The sequence below is a fragment of the Pollachius pollachius genome (assembly GCF_949987615.1).
Source record: "Pollachius pollachius genome assembly, chromosome: 7".
NCBI classification, from domain to species: Eukaryota; Metazoa; Chordata; class Actinopteri; order Gadiformes; family Gadidae; genus Pollachius; species Pollachius pollachius.
The window spans coordinates 19,502,144-19,521,813 of NC_136940.1; the positions used below are offsets into that span (position 1 = coordinate 19,502,144).

General features: G+C 44.0%; 1 protein-coding gene across 1 annotated transcript in view; it reads left to right on the forward strand.

Moving 5' to 3' along the window:
• naaladl2 (N-acetylated alpha-linked acidic dipeptidase like 2) overlaps nt 1-19,670 on the forward strand; it is a gene marked incomplete at both ends in the record, with an annotated part of 159,111 nt that overhangs the window by 121,664 nt on the left and 17,777 nt on the right. The window contains one exon of the mRNA XM_079740038.1: nt 3,065-3,154. Coding sequence (XP_079596164.1) covers nt 3,065-3,154 — 90 coding nt within the window. The remainder of the gene's footprint in view (nt 1-3,064; nt 3,155-19,670) is intronic.

Below are 19,670 nucleotides of genomic sequence, written 5' to 3' on the forward strand. Positions count from 1 at the left end.
GAGATGATAAAAAGAGGTTTGACTTAGGGTCTTCTTCAACAGAGGACTAATTGAACGGTCACCCGCACGGTTCCTGAAAGTGTCAGCAAAAAGGTAAATGAGGCATGAGACAAGAGAGAGAGGAAAAGTTTTTTCCAGAGGCAGGCGAGGCAAAATGTTCTTGACGGCTAGCAACGGAGAGGGTTCTGAATTTAAAAAGCCACGGCGCATCGGGTGTCTTTGATCTCGTCTTTGTTTGACGCTATCATCTCAGGGAACTAAATAATAACTTTGTCTGAGCTCTGAGTAGCTAGGGCACGGTGCTTACCCTAGGGTTTACCTCCGACCACCCACCTCACATCTGAACCCACCTGCTCCCGGGGAGGAGAGGGCCGTGGCATGTTGTGTTTGACTATCTTTGTGCATGCACGGTGCACACAGACGGATCAGTAAGCACGGATATGTACAAGTCTGCATATGTTATTGCTCTGGGCTATAAGGAACTCCTGATGTGCCAATATTAAATAAATAAATACATCATTAATCAATGTGTGTGTCTGGGAGTGTGGTGCGTGTGTGTGTTTGTATTCATGTGTCTGAATGTGTGTTTAAATGTAACATTTAATTGTCTCTTACAGCAAAATGTAGATGTTATTCATCGTCTTATGTGCAGCAGCCATGCTTATAGCCAGCTGCTCATGCTCAAGAAATCACAATTGTAGTCATACAGTACTCAAAAGAAAACCCAGCTCTACATTTTCCTGCCCGCCTAGGTAGAACTAATGTGTGAATGAATTCATATATTAATAATGTATACCACAGTGTGCCTTGCACCTGAATCTCAAGTTAGTTCCCTGATATGTGTGCCTCATTTCTTATGTCTCATGTTCTTCCGCTTAATTTCTTCATTTAAGTCCTCTGGATTTATTCAGATGAGTCAGAATTATTTATTTGTAAACGTTTGTTAGAGTTAAAAAGAATATACCCTGACACTTTGACGAGTTGTTTGAATTTGAGACATTTGACTAACTGCTGGCCAGAAAACGTAGTTGACGCACCCCATCCATTAATTATTAAATATGAACGTGGTTAATTGATTGGCTCCAGCATGGCTGACTACAAACGTGTGTAAGAAACTTGGCTCTGGAGCCTTATATGCACAAATTGACAGGCTTCCCAGAAATCTTTCACGCACTCATTGATTTTCTATTAAGTGTTGCCTACCGGTTTGCTAAAGACATTCTTATATGTTATTTAAAAAGCTACTGAGGTTAAGTAGTTTTCAGGGTTTGTGCTATTGAAACCAAACCAATGGTTCAGAGGAGAGGGTTTTGCTTGTATATGTGTCAACTGGAAGATATTAGATTTGAGATGTTGTGATCTTAACCCTATTCAAAACAAACTGATTACATATTGCCAAGTTAAGGGTATCAAACATGAAAGTTGTCCATACAACTATATTTGAATAGTAAGCTTGATTGGATCTTCAATACTAAATACTTTGAAATTATGTTCATCCATTTCTAACGCAGTTCACAAAAAACAAAATTATCACATATTTCACAATTTCCCCTGTCGTGAGGTTGTTTGCATGAAACCTGTGTTTAAGATTATGTAATGTATAATTTGAGCATTTCTCGTTCGTTCTTCATTAGGAAATGGAGATGCAGTTAATGTATATATTTCTTACATATCAGCATGGGAAATGTTAAGGCAAGGAAAAAGCCATTGCAGAGGGTGGGTTACGTTCACTGCTTACAGAAGTTTGTTGGCAAAGTATGATCAGCAAATCAAATGTAAGGTTGGATTCGGCTGGTCTATGCAAAAGGACACTGCTTTGACACGTGTTTAGTTTCTTTGTGGAAATCAATGCATTTGCATCCCCGTCGTAGTTAGCCATCTAATTGCCAACAGCTGGGCACACAATTTTTGTGCACAGTGGATAAGCTGCAATCATTCCGTTGGGGATATAAGCGATAAGAACAATAGCCATGTAATGGCAAGATCCTAGAACAGAGCAAGAAAGTCCCATTAAGGCCCAATCCCATATCCACCCCTTACCCCTTTCCCTTACCCCTCCCCCTTGTTTTTGTAGAGGTAGGGCTGTCCCAATTCTCATTTGGGTTAAGGGCTAGGGCCAAGACGTAGGGCTACATTGCCCTTGAAATGAAACGTCCAAACAACCACACTTTAAAGGGAGGGCTTTGAGGAAAAGCCGGCCAGCAAATTTGGCAGATGTGTGGGTCCTAGAAATGCGCTATACAAGGCTGATATTATTATTATTATTATTATTATTATTATTATTATTATTATTATTATTAGTTTTTATCATTCGGACTCATGCTGCAAAGTGGACTCGAAGTCATGCACAGACATTGCATCTCTGAGCTCGACATAACACTTGACATAAAGGTCAATAACCTTTGAAATATACATACAAGCTTTTGGCGCTCATATTATATATTATATTATTAATAATATCACTAATAATGATATTATCGTATAAATAATATTATCATATTATATATGATTTTTATTTGAAAGAGCATATGCACAGAAAAGCAGATGGAGGGAGTTACGCTGGAGCTCCCGTGAGTTTTTAAAGCCATGTAAAATGTCACTTAGGGAAGTTATCACCAGCATTTCTGTCGCTTTTATCCCAGAATTCATTATGTTTTGCGAGGCAACGCGACGCATGCTTGATCTGAAACACGCCTACTCTTGGCCTCTGTTTTTCATAGCAGTCCGCAAGCTTCAAGCGATGATGTCGCGACGTAATGGAGGGGTGTCCCATTTCTTCGGGGAATGTTTTACCCCTCTGTATTGAGGGGCAAGGGGAAGGGGGGAGGGGAAGGGGGGAGGGGAAGGGGGAGGAGAAGGGGGGAGGAGAAAGGGGGAGGGGGAAGGGGTGGAAATGGGATTGGGCCTAAATCATGTCTTTGTTAACCTGATTTCCGTTGTTGTTTTTGTCCTCATGTGCTCATAAATGTGTGGGTTGATGTCTAACAAGATCCTAGTATTTTGCTCAACTACTCTCTGGCTCTGTCTCTCTCTCTTTCTCTCTCTCCTCTGTCTCTCTCTCCAGACCACCACCTACCTGTCAGAGGTCCAGTTTGCCATCGAGCCTCCTGAAACCCTTGACCCGCTGTACAAGTTCCATGAAACCATTGCCAAGGTAGAGTCCTGAAAGACCATTCCGACCAAAGTACCTTCAACTTGCTACAACTACGTTATACAGGCAGACATGCCTGCCTGCATGCCTCTCTGACTAAACTCAGAGACTGGCCCTTCTCTCCACGTTATATTTGCTGATTTGAATCTCCCTAATCGTCAAAATCTTCAATCGATTCAATATTAATTCTGAAATGTCACTCCAAAGATATAAATTATGAAATAAATTGTAATTATTCAATTGAAAGCAGAGCTCTGACGATCCACCTAATATCCTGCTGTATTTGAATATTTTTCCTCTACATTTCTTGCCTTCATCATTCTTTTAATCATCCTTGCTACCTTCTTAATTTTAGATATAAATTACAATCTGTTTTGGAAGTTAGTATTGCTGTGTGTACCACAAGGTACTGCAATGTTTGCATGGATCAGAGTTTTCAAGTAGCTGTTTTCTTCAGATATAAAAGGGTTACACATGGTGTATACAAAATAATATCTGTGTGAGACCACCCACTTAGACTCTTGCTAAATCCAGTGAGAGGTTAAGCGAAAACATCTCAGAGAAAAGCCATCAGAATGGAAGTAATGGCTTCCTCCATTTCAAATGAAATTGTTTTAATTGCTACATACTTTGAAAGTCGTTTTCAACAGAAGGGCCAATGTGAATTTTGGGATGTAGATGTCCCTGGTGGCTATTATTTTGAATGCACCATTTATAAACATTGTTGCCCCTGGAAATAAGGAGACCTTATTACAAAGGAGGACCTAGAGAGACACAGGTGAGAGGTGAGGTGACATTGGTAAGAGGACGCACTGAGGACATCCATTGACACAGAAGGAATGCCTCATTAACTAGGGCACACAGACTGTGACTTCGTCTATTTTTGTTCAAAGTACAACTTTCTAGCTGCATTTCCCAAGTCTTATTTTCTAGCTAACTTTCTCTCTCTCTCTCTCTCTCTCTCGCTCTCGCTCTTCTCTCTCTCTCTAACACTCTCTCTCTAACACTCTCTCTCACTAACTCGCGCTCTCTCTCTCCCTCTCTCTCTCTCCCTCTCCCTCTCCCTCTCTCTCGCTCTAACGCTCTCTCTCTCTGTTGCGCTCTCTCTCTCTCTCTCTCTCTCTCTCTCTCTCTCTCTCTGTCTCTCTGTCTCTGTCTCTCTCTCTCTCTCTCTGTCTCTCTCTCTCTCTCTCTGTCTCTCTCTCTCTCTCTCTCTCTCTGTCTCTCTCTCTCTCTCTCTCACTGTCTCTCTGTCTCTCTCTCGCTCTCTCTCTCTCTGTCTCTCTCTCTCTCTCTCTCTCTCTCTCTTTCTCTCTCTCTCTCGCTCTCTCTCTCTCTCTCTCAATCTCAGAGGAGTAAGTGTGTATTGTTAGTGTCTGAGCTCAGGGGACTCCAGGACCAGCACTGGGTTATGCGCATCCATTTGTCAAATGTGGATTTGGACACAGTTGGAAAGGAGAGGACGAGAGTAGATGTGTTGAAATTCTAGAGGTTTTTGGAGCCAGATGGCACAGACAAGCCTCCGTTTCGCCCTATCTCTGCTTTACTTCCTCCTCCATTTATTCATGCTTTCACTTTTTCTCCATCTAACTCCCATTGTACTCCATGAATACTTTTATCTTGGCTCTCTACCCTGCACCCCATTCTTTTTTCTTTGTCTCCCTCTTCTTTGTCTTGCATGTACCTCTCTTCTTTTCTTCCTTCCATCTTGGTGAGACTCTTCACTGGCACCGGGGCTTTCTAGTAGCAACGCTTTCAAGTACATAAGCCTGTTCACCCCAGTCTGATCTATTATATCGTTATATTATAGTTGTATCGTTTTCAAAAGTGCAGATATATTTCAGGACTACACTACACTGGAGGATTATTATATTTGCCACATACTCGTGCCATAGTCTACAATCTACAATTATCTGCAATTAAACAGAAGTAAAGAAATTAGACCCAGTGACCTGAACTCAATAGAACTGAAAGTTAGAGCTTTTTGTTAATGGATTTGGATTTTCTACTTTAATATTAATGAATTCTAATATAAAATAAATAGTATGTTATCCTTTTCCTCATACAAACCCATCGGAGAGGTCTGATTTGTTCACACACAAGCACTTTAATTAATTGTATTTCCTTGGTAGACGGCCTATCCTGAGCTTGGCAGGAGTCCTGTGGGGCGTGTATTTTGAATGTAGCTATCCAATTCATCCGGCCACATCATGCCTCGATCGTGTCCCCACACCACAATGAGATCCAATCACAATGCCAGCCTGTCCTGGCCCACCGGATCCCAATGTGACGAGATCCAATCTGACAACGTCCGCACCTGAAGAGTAATGTAGAACACAGTAGCTGCGTTGAAACGGAACAAATATAAAGTTTAACTAAGCCAAAAGTCTCCAATGAAACCAAGAGTTTTCTACAGTTTGCAATTTACCTTAAATACATTTACCTGATGCCAAATCATCCATCTCACTCTAAGTGAGATGGATATTTATGTATTTTACTCTGTCAGTGTACACAGTTTTTTAGCTGGGGAAGTCTGCATTGTATTGATTGACAGCTATGCTTATAGGATAAAAGATGTAAGGAAGTTCAACGTAGATTAACGCGAGACATTGAACAGAACAAAGGGCAAAGAAAAGTACAGAAAGTACATTTATTATGTTTTATTTAACATAGAAGCTTTGCCATTACTTGACTTTGGATGAATTAGACATTTCTCAGTGTTTGGGTCTAAAGAGCCACGAAGCGCCTCCTGAACACCAGTGACCTTTCCTAGCGCCGTTAAAACCTCGGACGGGTGAACATGGCGTAAACAGTGGAGGCGTCTCATCAAAAAGCTTTTCATATGGTTGAAGCAGATGGCAACTCTCCGCGTAGTTAATGCAGCTCACCGCCGTCTCCACGTCCCCCTGAACATGTAGGTCAGACTCTTAGCGTTCCGGGGTCGTAGTCGGGTTCATAAATATTTATATCAGGTCAGTCGGAATGGCTTCTGCCGGTCTCCCTTTCACTGTCTCTGGCGCTGTATCTGTCTGTAGTTTCCCTACCTCTCTCTCTGTCTGACTGTCTGATTACAGTTTTCTGCAAGGTTTAAGACGCTACATTTTCAAGGCAGTGAGAGCGCTCATGAAGGCAAGTTAACATTTTTTTACTGCTTTTCTGCTGGTGGTGTTCTTCTCGTCTTTGTCTTTTTCCTTTCTCTCCAGGGACTGTTAACCCAAAGTACAAAGTAAGAGATGGAGAAATGTGTTTCGGTAGCGAGAGGGATCATATGCTGTCCGATAGTGCTCCATACTCCCTGATTCATTCTCAAAAATATCGGCCCATCTCTACGAGACCATATTTATGGCCTGTTTTTACAGTACAAGTTTCTCAACAATTGTATGATATCAGAACTATACAATACTGTTTGATCCAGAAACAATTTTCTGAATGTTTCTTGCCAAAGACTATTATTTCCTTTTTCTCCCTTTTCTCTGCTCTTTGCACTTTATATATATATATAAAGGTACAGGTGTATAGATGGTAAGTATATATTTTATACACTAATAGTTGATAGATACAAGAGCCAACCTGGAAATAGGTCAAGGTTTGTTTTGTAGTTATTAATTTATACATTTTCAACCCGTTTTTGACTGGCTACTCTTTTGGAACAAACAATGTGAGTCTGACAGGACCAAAAATTGTCTTTCTGTGTGTGTGTGTGTGTGTGTGTGTGTGTGTGTGTGTGTGTGTGTGTGTGTGTGTGTGTGTGTGTGTGTGCGTTTTGGTGGGGGCAGAGAAGACAGATGCGGCATCGCTCCCCTGCACTTTATCTCCGCAGCCAGTCATTCATTCACTCATTCGCCCAGTGTTTATGGCCTAGTTTACAATGCATCCCCCCCACACACACACACATACACACTAACCCACAAACACACACACACACTTGTGCACCCAATAAGTAACTTCGGCGGCTGACAGCCGCCAAGTCCCTTCTACCTGTGACACCCTTCCCTCCAGAGTTGCTATGATGTCGTTGTCGCGCCGACTGCAGCGGCGATGGCGGTTGGTCCACGTCGCCATGGTGACAATCTACTTTATCACCGGGTAACAGGAGGTAGAGTTTGGGAGTGTATTTGTCTGACTCTTGTCTGTGTGTGTGTGTGTGTGTGTGTGTGTGTGTGTGTGTGTGTGTGTGTGTGTGTGTGTGTGTGTGTGTGTGTGTGCGTGTGTGCGTGTGTGTGCGTGGAAGGGAGAAACAAGAGAGGAAGAGCGACGTGCGTGAGCATGAGACGTGACAGGAGGTGTGCAGGTTGACAGCCTTTGTAATGGAGGAGCGGGTCATTTGTTAGACGGCGCCGCCGCGCTCCCGCGCCCGCCCGCACGTCTGTCTCTCTTCATCACCCCCCCCTTTCTCTCTTCCCCCTCCGAGCCCACCCCACTACCATCCCCCCCCGTCTCTCCCCCTGTCCTCTCTTCCTTCAATCCCCTCTCTTCCATATTTCGGCTACACTCACCTGTCTGGAACCGCCAGCTGCCTCCTCCGTCTACACCTTCGCTTCAGGCCTGCACTTCCTCTGCTTCTAAAGGCAAACACCCCCCTCACTCTCTCTCTCTATCCCTCCCTCTCTCTCTCTCTCTCTCTCTCTCTCTCTCTCTCTCTCTCTCTATCCCTCTTTCCCCCTAAATATCTACCTATCTGTGTCTCTCTCTCTCTCTCACTCTCGCTCTCTCTCTCTCTACCTATCTGTATCTTTCTCTCTCTCGCTCTCTCTCGTTACCATGCTCGTCCTCCCCCATCTCTCTTCCACATCAAATGTCTCCTTTCACCCGCCTTACTCCTCTGAGTCGAGGGGCCTGATTTAGCCCCTCCATCATCCATCAGGGTCCTAATGATTGTGTTGCTCTTGGCCTGTGACTGTGCTCTGTTGTCCCTGGCCCGAAACAATCCAAGAGCTAAGAGGAGGGGATCATACAAACAGACCTCCCAGATATTGCCGTTTGAAAAGATGGTTAAATAAATGTTGCTCATGTGAGCGAATGGCACTTCATCGGCACAGTGCAATATGTAGTATAGCTAAATGTTCTCAAGACAAGGATATCGTTTTTTACGTTGTACTTATTGATTGTCCATTGTGGTAATAGTAGTTATGACAAAGATGTATTATTTTCATATAATGTTGAGGTTTCATCTGTTAATAGATCAAATCAAAACTATTATTTACACATAAACGCACACACACATCCACGTTTGATATACTGTCAATTGATTGAATGAAACATATTTCAGGCTACATCTCTCTCCAATTGGAATAGATTTGCCGCCATCGCTGACGCACTACTTACAACATACCTCAATGGGTTTAGCCCCACACTTGGCTCCATACTGCTCCACAATGATCAACATCCGTTATAATGGAGCGCTAGCAGAGTGTACACCATCTGTGATCACCGTTGGTTCCTTTGTTACCCCTCGGTAAGGTTAGACATGTGGCCCATGGTTTCCCTATAAAAGCCTTCCATCTCTTCCCAGCCCTGTTAATTATTTTACAGCGCAGAGCCCAGCTCAATGGGCGACTTTGATGCCAGAGAGTGTCTTCCTCTGCACCCTCGCAATCACCCTTTCTTTACTTTTACTTACTAATACCTCTGTGAGTCAACGTTACTCTCTCTCTCTCTCTCTCCCTCTCTCTCTCTCTCTCTCTCTCTCTCTCTCTCTCTCTCTCTCTCTCTCTCTCTCTCTCTCTCTCTCTCTCTCTCTCTCTCTCTCTCTCTCTATCTCTCTTTCAAACTTTTTCTCACACCGCCAGTGAACCACCAGGCAGTACAGCTTCAACTTCCTCTCATGCCAATTAGGCCCAAAACACATTCATAATGAGGCAAAATGGCACTCCAACTAAAATAATTTAAAGATAGATTTGAACTTATAGCCCACTGATGGGTTTATGCACACACAGACACACACACATACACACACACACACACACACACACACACACACACACACACACACACACACACTTAATCCACATGCCCACATTTATTCACACATGCCTGCACTCATGCATGCACTTATCCGCTATAAAAAGACAAAAAAAGGCTAGAAGATGGGCCAGGCTATGGTGCGATATTAACCCATGTGCTCAGGGTAGCCTGTTGGACTAAGACCCACTCTCCATTTCCTTTTCATTATTAAACCACAGAATAAGGCAATGTTACTACTACAGCATCCAAAAACCCACTGCAAAACAGCCGAAGGCCTCCATGCCACATGAAAAACAACATTCTAGCTTGTCTTTTTTTTAACCAAGATATGTTTTGCTTCTGTTTCCCTCTATTTTTCCTAGCATTCCTTCTTTTAAATATCATTGATGGTATTGCATGTGCAGATCATCATCCAGATTTCACACCCACACACACACACACACACACACACACACACACACACACACACACACACACACACACACACACACGCACACACACACACACACACACACACACAAACACACACACACAGAAACACACAGAACACGCTCGCAATGCACTCAAAGTCACACGCATCAACAATGGGGCTCAAGAAGTGGCAGCTAAAATATTGATCGGCATTACCATTTAATCGATGGACGGACATGAAAATTCAATGCGGCCCTCTTGAAGCTCAGCCTGGCAGGGCCTCCCCACGGCACGGCTGACGGAATGGGATTACGGGTTTGGGGGCATGAAAGCGTCTCTATGGGAGGTCATCTGGAGAGACACACCAGAACAGATACAAAGACATGCTGCTTGCACAGGGAGAGGGATAGGGCCAGGGACTCAGCTAGTGCCTGTGTGCCTGTGTGCGTCCGTGCGTGAGTGCGTTGTGTGCATACATGTGTGGGTGTGCGTCGTGTGCTTACGTGTGTGGGTGTGCGTCGTGTGCTTATGTGTGTGGGTGTGCGACGTGTGCGTACGCGTGTGGGTGGGTGCGTATGCGTGCGTGAATCCGGATAGATGGAAAAAACAATGAGTGAGTGACTGACAGGGGGAAAAGGGGGGCTTTCATCATGTTGGTTGGTGATGAAAGATGCAGTGTGGGGGAAACAGGGGCCCATCCTCCCCTGAGACACACCTTTGGTGTGTGTGTGGTGGGTGGATGTCTGTGTGTGCGTGTGTGTGTTGCCTGTCCCTTGCTGTCACCAGCGATCACAGTCCATCAGTCGTTCGGACAGCTCTCGTTGAAAAAAATGTTGAACAAGCATGTAAGACACACGCAAACACTTATACACACACGCACACACACACATAAACACACACACATAAGCTGCGGGAAAACAGAAATCCGCTCATACTATCACATCACCATCATCCACTCTACGAAAATCACTGCTTTCTGATTCAGTGTACACTGACAGAATCCATGCAGATTTGACGCCTCCCTTCACCCAATGTCCCAGCGCTGTCTGGAATCTCACATGAAGGGCCCTACCTTGAGAAAGGTGACCTACACAGGCAACCCACTTCCAGCATTGTACATTGCTTTTGTGTCCTACATAGAGCAGTCTTTATTGATTATCTCTGTTTGATCAACAAGTGATGGGGAATTCCAGTAGGCTTGGGTAAATGGAAAATTAAAATTGCAGTGCACTCATTATGAGTCACTACAAGTATAGGAAAGAAGAAATCTCAAGATGTTAAAGGATAAGCTTAACATCATTCAAATGCAATGTTGTTTCAAGTTAACTTCTGTCAGAGTCAGAGGCCACCACGCATTGTTTTTGTGTTAGAGGAGAGCCCAAACATGAGCCTTGATTCAGATTCAGAAGTGAGACACCGTGGAGAACAGATTGGAAATGCACTGGCAACGCTGCGAGGAAGTGATGATTGAAGCAGTGAAAGTAGTGCAGGGCTGGGCTGGATACAGCATCTAGCACAGAGGGAAACTGTTGCTGCCATGGCTGCCCTCCGTTTGTCTTTTCTTTGCAGCATCTTCGATTGCCTTCTTCTCCTGCCAGTGCATTAGCCTAGCTCTCCCCTCCATCCGACTGTAACCCCCCCCCCCCCCCCACCACACACACACACACACACATTTTACCCAACCCTTCGCGTCCAATCAGCCTCTGTCTTCTGCAATCTATTTTACAAGCGTCCTGCCCATCGCATGCCCGAGCATGTAAACATCCCCCCTCTCCATCCCATCACCCCTTCTCTCTCCAGCTCTCTTTTTTTGCTCCCCTTGCTACATCCAGAAATACATGTGTTGCAACAACATTCCAAAGCATCTTCACACTAAATAATGAAAAAGGCGTGGGCCTGATTGCTATGCTATCCTGACCTGTCAAGATCTAAAGGGGGTGAAGTGCGTAAAAAATACGATAATCAAATACTAAACCACAGGGGGTGCACCGAAACATCTGCCCTACAAATTCAGTTTATTTATATATATATAATACACCCACACAACCCCAGCAGTAGCACCAAGCTTTGGCATTGCACACTCGTTGCCGACGGGCATCCAGTCTAGTCTCAAACAGTCTCAAGGGGTTTACGCGGGCGGATGTTTAGTTTTCCGCACGACTCTGTGACGTGCCGGGGTTAGACAGGGAGGCGTTCCGAATCGTGTTCGAACACGGGTAGATGCGTGTAATTAATTCATTCGCCGGAGATTTGCTGCATTGTTTTTTTGCTGACATATGCAAATGGCACGGCCCGTCGGGGCCCCAAGTTTAATAAGACAAACACAGCTCCGGTGCGCTGGGAGAGGCTGGAGCAGCGAGGTGGACCGCAGCCGCCAAGGTCACCCCGCGGGAACGCCTCGACGCCGGGCGGCTCTCCTTGAAACACCTTGGACACTCTCCCTGCACCTACACTACAGTACTCAAGTGCCCTACAGTACTCACCTATAATACAGTACTACACTACAGTACTAAAGTACCCTACAGTACTCGCCTACAGTACAGGGCCCGGTTTCACGATAACCATCTCTCTTAGCACGCTACGAAGACTCCTACGTTTAGACATATCAAAGTTGTTTACCCCTATAGGCGTGGTTCCCGAACGCTCTCTTAGGAGTCTTTTTAGGGAACACTAGACATTTTGAAATGAAAACTTCATTTCGAATAGTTTATTTAGCTTATTAGCTAATACTGTTTATGCTGAGACTGCTTTGCTTTTTGTCACCTGTACGGGTCTGTGTGCGGGCTTTGCCCACCGCCCGGCCAGTGTGTGTTTGTCAAGTGAAAGCTAGGGGCACCCCCTCTGTCAAGGGACAGAGGGGGTGGTTGAAAAAAGCCTTTCAACCACTTACTACGCTCACTCGTTTCCTATAATGGTTTATTCGTTGCCTAGTATAATTTCCTTAATTAAGAAGACAGTTTTGTTCATTTTTGATTTGTAAAATAAATACAATATTTTTTTGAACAAAGTACAGCCGAGACAACATCCTTAATTCAAACATGCCGTTTCATTTGGCCTCAATTGTCTACGGATGCGAACTGTTTTCCAAAAACTTCTTAAAGCCTTCTTAAAGCCTTCTTAACTACGTCATTCGTAACCTCTTCTTCAAGTTCTTGACGTGTTTCCCGAAACATCCTTTGCTACGAATCTCTTTCGTACGTCGTTCGTTGGTAAGGTTGGTCTGAAGCGCTCGTAGAACCTTCTTAGCTCTACCGTTGTGATGGTTCAACTCCTGACGCTAGTCGCCGCCACTTTACCTTTTAGAAATCCCTGTTGCGCATGGAACTGCCACATTGACAGTAACCGCGTTTACATGGAAACTTCTGATCCGATTCGATTTCTCATCTGAATAGATCTATTCCTATCATGCAATTCGAATCTAGGCCTGCTGTATATATGGCACTTACAAAAGTGGTAAGTGTACGTCCGTATGTCTCTCGCGCACAACCGTTATGTTGGTCTGGAATTATATCATATATGTAAGGGACAATGTTGTAGGACGCCGGTCATTATCAGGAAAATAAGCCCCGACAGGGCGAACCAGACCCCGACGCGAAGCTGAGGTGTCTTGCTTCGCCCTGAAGGGTATTATCTTCGATAATGACCGGCGACGTTCTATACATTATCCCACTTATTACACGACTCCTTGCCAAAACTAAACAATAACTTCACATGGTGTGTCTTTTTACAATTACCATTCGTAGTGTTGATCAGCAGAGAAATAGTCCGCCATAGACGTTGACGTCACTTAGCAAAAGTAGCTGCACCCACCCCAAATCGGAATAAGTGTATAGGCCTACATGTTGATTATAGCGGACTACACTACCTCTTCTATTCCGCATGGAATTATCAGAGAATTGTATTCCGATTGAGGCGTAGGCCTATATATGATTCATTCCGATTGAGCTGTTCTTTCAATTCTAATCGTATCAGAAGTGTCCATGTAAACGCGGCTTGTGTCAAGGCATGCACAATTCTGCAAGCAATTTGCGAAATTTGCAAATTGACAAACAATTAGGCTCTGAGTGTCTAAGAAGTAGCTGCCGGCCGGTCCTGGGAGATCCTCAAAGCTGGGGATGTCCTCGCAGCTGGGGAAGGGGAACGCCTGGCCTGAGAGCGTCCAGCACCCGAGATCTCACCTGTAATCGCGAGCGCCTTCTCCGCAATCGTTAGAAGGCCGTCTCTTCAAAAAAATATTGTAGGCTATTTATTAGGCCTATACAAATCAAAAATGAACAAAACGGTCTTCTAAATTAAGGAAATTATACTGGGAAACGAATAAACCATTATAAGAAACGAGTGAGCGTAATAAGTGGTTAAAAGACTTTCTTCAACCACCGCCTCTTTCCCTTGACATTTAGTATTCACCTGACAAACACACACTAGCCGGGTGGTGCGCAAAGCCCGCAGACAGACCTCTAGAGGTAACACAAATCAAAGCAGTCTCAGCATGAACAGTATTATATAGGCTAATATAAGCTAAATAAACTTTGAAAATTGTTGCTTTCATTTCAAAATGTCTATTTTCCTAAATAATCAACAAGTCAGACACCTTTGTAAACAGAAAATCAATAGCCTCATTTGAACGGCGGCGACCGATGTAATTAAGGATGTGATTGCCTCAATCTCCTCCGCTGTTTTCTATATTTTCTATATTTTTTTAAAATCAGTGTAGGTTAGTTCGACCATAGTTCAATAAATGTTTAGGCCTACTAGAAGGATTTTGAGCATGTTTTATTCGCAAAGACTGCAATATTTTTTAGAATGCTCGAGTTTCGCATGAAATGGAAACTCGAGCTCTGAGCAATCGATTTCAGCACGTTCTTTCTGGACAGCGCCATATACGAACAACGTAAGGAGTGATTCCTAAGAGACCGTTCGGGAACCAAGCCTATAGGGGTAAACAACTTTGATAAGTCTAAACGTTGGCAACCTGGTCTTACAGGAAACAGGAATTTCCGTGATGCGGCCACAGCAATGCAAGTTAATGACGCTGCTGAGCCGTGGATATATAGCCTATATATATTTATTTATTTATTTATTTATTTATTTATTTATTATATACGGAGACCACCAGACCTACTCGAAGCAACAAAATAAATAAATAAATAAATGTATATATATAAATATGATGTGCTGCAAAACTTGGAGTATCCTAATACAAGGCATTGACCCTTTTTTGCATTTGTCGTTTTGACATAATAGGGTGCACTGTACTATCTGCACACACCCCTGCTGAAGCTCTCTCTCTCTCTCTCGATCTCTCTCTCTCTCTCGTTTCATTCTGGAAAAGTCTGAGAAGCGCTCCCATTCCCATATTGTATATATATATATAATATTCACAGATTCCTTAGACCAGGTTGGACGTAATTGGGAAACTGGGCGGGTCTATCCTGCTGTTACACCTTTCCTGCTGTCTGCTCCCAGACCGTAGTTGAGGAGCACAGGGGAGACATTCCCTCCAGGGCCGATGTTCTCTCAGAGCTAACACCCTTCACTCTGACCGGCAGGGGCTCTGTTGCTTATTGGTCGGAATACGGTCGGAATGAAGGGGCCACCGATTCTTGACACTACTAGACTGACACACGCTACCGCTCGCTCTCCACGCTCGTACGCTCACTCACTGACGTCACTAACACACGCACTGCCATTCTCGCGCACATACATACGCTACTCTCGTAACACTGCTGTCCTGCATGTCTATCTTTTTGTTTTGTGCTTGTGTGTTTCCAGCAATTATTATCTTCATGAATGAAGTACCCGCTGGTGAAACACAACTCTGCCAATGTGGCAGTTCCACGCGCAACGTTGATTTCTAAAGGTTACAGTGGCGGCGACTAGTGTCAGAAGCTGACCCATCACTAAGCTAAGCTTAGTGATGAGAGTGGGAGCTTAGTGGGAGCTAAGAAGGTTCTACGAACGCTTCAGACCAACCTTACCAACGAACGACGTACGTAAGAGATTCGTAGCAAAGAACGTTTCGGGAAACACGCGAGATGTTAAGGTAGAACTTAAAGTAGAGGTTACGAATGACGTAGCGTTAAGAAGGCTCTAAGAAGGTTTCGGGAAACCGGGCCCAGTACTACACTACATTACTCAAGTACCCTACAGTACTACACTACAGTACTCAAGTACCCTACAGTACTACACTACAGTACTCAAGTACCCTACAGTACTACACTACAGTACTCAAGTACCCTACAGTACTAACCTACAGCGCTCAAGTACCCTACAGTACTCGCCTACAATGCAGTACTACAGTACAGTACTCAAGTACCCTACAGTACTCACATACACTACAGTACTACCCTACACTACAGTACTCGAGTACACTCCAGTACTCACCTACACTACAGTACTACCCTACACTACAGTACTCAAGTACACTCCAGTACTCACCTACACTACAGTATTACCCTACACTACAGTACTCAAATACCCTACAGTACTCAAGTACACGCCTGCCAAAAACCAAAGCTTACGCCGAAGAATAGTCCTGACCGGGCGATGCAGTGGCCTGCTGGCGTGTGTCATGAATCACATATGCCACCCTTAAGTATTTAAGATGTAAACAATAGGGCTGGTTTCACGTTTGGCCTCGTACTGTGCAGCCACACGGAGGCTGGCAGAGCCATGGATGGATTGCATGTTTGACGGCTCCTTAACCAACACATGCTAAACAACAATCTGGTTCCTCAGCTATCCAGATTGTCTCTTCACCCGCCTTCCCCCCCACTCAGGAATTACACACATATGCAGACTCCCAATGTGACATACAAACATGCCCCCTACACACACACACACACACATTGACACAGACCGACAGACACACACACACACACACACACACACACACACACACACACACACACACACACACACACACACACACACTGCCCATCTGCCACACTAATGGGATGGAGCAGAAGCTGCCAGCCACATCTTATAGGGTGCATATGTCTAAGCTGTGCATGGTATATAGTTCTAAGCCTGGCGGGGGTAAATATATCTAAGCCATGCATGCCTGAAAATGCTGATGCTGTGTGTGCTTGCATGCCGGTGTGTGTGTGTGTGTGTGTGTGTGTGGGTGTGGGTGTGTGTGTGTGTGTGTGTGTGGGTGTGGGTGTGGGTGTGTGGTGTGTGTGTGTGTGTGTGTGAGCGGTTGGAGTAATTCAAGGGTGAAATAATTAGCACTTGTCCAGGCACTTGAGGAGGGTCTTGCCCGTTACGACACTCGTATCATCACACTATGATCCAACGAGATGAGAACGGAGACTGGTGAAAAACAAAAGGATCTCTGCTGAGTTCCAATCACTTTCTCTCTCAGTGCATACGCAGAGTCCGAATAGAGGCATTGTTAGGAGAGTATCACGTCCCGCTCAATTGGCCTACATTGTCTCTCGCCCGTAAGAAAAGCCCATTCATTGAAGTGAATCTTTTGATAGTCGTGGCAACTTGAAATAAGTGCAGATTGCAGAACTGGAGAGGAGAGAGAGCAAGTTATTCAATTAAAACAGAGACAAATGCACACATTTAATTAATGCAGTCAATTAATACCGCCTCTGTGCTACCCACATCTGATTTTGACTATCAATGCATTGATTACCCGATGCTATAGACACTTAATCAACTCCTACATTTATTACCTTTCCATTTTAATTTCAATGTGGCCAGTTCATTTAAACTGAAATTGTTATCGAAATTACGGTTATTTTGATTGTATTTTTAAATAAAGTAATTAATGGCAGCTATTGCTAGACACCCATGGTTGGCCCTACCTCAATGCACTTATGTGGTCAAAGTTTTAGAGGTAACAATACATTATTATTAATTGCATTATTATTATATATATATATCTTTGTCGTATAATTATCCTGGTTATGTTGGTTCATTATAAATCCCTTTATCCCAAAACACGTGACCACTGCAAACCCAAACCTCCCATAGGGTCATATTTTCCAAATCCTAGGAAAATAATGATGCTTGAAATTAGTTTGGACATAAAAAAAAGTCCCCTTGCATATATTTTCTAATTTCATTAGTTTCAAGACTTCCACCAAACCCTGGGCCGTCTATCTGCACGTCCCTCTCTACGTCTTGCAACCGCCTCTCAGCTGTACATGTAAATAAACTAGATCAAACTTGTACTGTACAGTAGCCTATCTCAGCCGCATCCTTACTCAATGCGTTATGTAACCAAACTACGCGGAACATGGTTTATTCATGAGGCTTAATTTGGCCCCGAGAACTGGATGTTCTAAATCAGAGGAGAATCTCTCTATCTTTCACCAGGCCCCCCAGGGGCTGTGCATGAGAACAACAGTAACAGAATAATCCCTGGACTAAAAGGAGCGGAACAAGAGAACAATGATCTATGCAAAGAGAGACCGATTAAGAAACGCCACATCAAGGCGATCATCATTATTACGTTTCATTATTCTCTCAACCGGACTGAATTCAGATATGGGTTAGGCCTGCACACCTATACAGTATATACATATAAATATATATATATATAATTGTAGATATGTATAATAATGTCTTTGTGTTTTAGTCAGTCTGTGTGTGTGTGTGTGTGTGTGTGTGTGTGTGTGTGTGTGTGTGTGTGTGTGTGTGTGTGTGTGTGTCTATGTATTTTTCCCTGTGTATGTGTTGTCAGACTGTGTGTGTGTGTCGGTCTGTCAGACAGTTTGTGTGTATGCTGTATTCAATCTGTGTTTGTGTGTATGGGTGTGAGTTCCTGAATGCCTTAAGGCTTAGCTGGCCAGCGTGTCACTGGAGAGCCCTCTGCTGTTAAAAGATCCAGCTACCTGGCCAGTATCTTCAGTCTCTCTCTCTCTCACTCTCTCTCTCTCTCTCTCAATCCCTCTCTAAGCCCATCTCAGTCCTGCGCCTTTGATTTAATTTCAATTGGATTGCCGATGCATTTGCGCCCTTCTCTATGAGAGGTTGAAATGTTACCGAATGTACTTCACACTATAATCTTTCAAAATCCTATTAGCAAAGTATGACTTTATTTGAAATCAAATGCGTATTGCGACGCAACTAATTCGGGTGCATTTCCACAGACCCCAGCCGTGTACCTTTGCCGTGCGTCTTTCTCACTTTCATCATAGCTGTAAGGCGCGACAATAGTCGTACGTACAACGAAACTCAATCCCCGCTTTCATTCTCCCCGCTGCCTCCGCCACGCCTCCTCTCATTGTTCACTCTTCTTTGATTTTTTTCAAATACGGAAATGAATGCATCGCAAAAGCAGAGGGTTGCGGTACCTGCAGACAAAGAGAGAGAGGGGAAGGGAGGGAGGGGGTGAGTGGGAGGAGGGGAGAAGACCACGAACGTTAGATTCAGAGGTAGGGGGGGGGTTGGGTCACCATGATGAGGACACCGAATGGGCATATCCTACAAAGAAATGTCAAGTGAGGACAGGAGCAGAGACGTGTGTGTGTGTGTGCCTGTGTGCATTTTATGGTGGAGCACCTCTAGTGTAAACCGAGGAGAGATTCCCTCTAGGTCAACAATGGCCCGAGTCAATGTCTTCTCCTAATGTCAACATATCAAAAATTGATGTAGCAACATTTGTTCGGGTTGGACAAATCTGTAAGTGACATTTTGAGACTGTGCGTCAGCACAATGGAATGTGCTGCTACTTAGGCCAAACCTGTGGAGCTTTAGTCTGGTAAATGTCATTATTGTTAGTATTGTTGGCATCAACATTATTTTTGTGATAAGAGAATGCAGCCAAGTGCCAAAGTGTCTCTCTCGAGAAACAATACCGGGTGGTCACAGGGTGTCCTCCCCGAACAATTAAGGACATCACTGAAACGCTTTGTTTGCATTGAAGCTGATTGCTGTCATCGTTTGGTGCAGCATGCTGAATTCACAGTTGTAATTAGCCAGGATGAAGACAGGAAGTAGCAGGTAGAGTTAGGAGTTGTGTGGCTCTTTCACACTCAAATAACAAATAATCCTGACTCGCCAATGAGAGAGGGCATTTAGTTTATTTGCTTCTTAAAGAACTCTGTGCAACTTAAATAAAGTTGTGAACTTGAAAGTGTGTTCATCTCCGTGGCTACTTTTTCAGGTATGTTGGTATATAAATCAC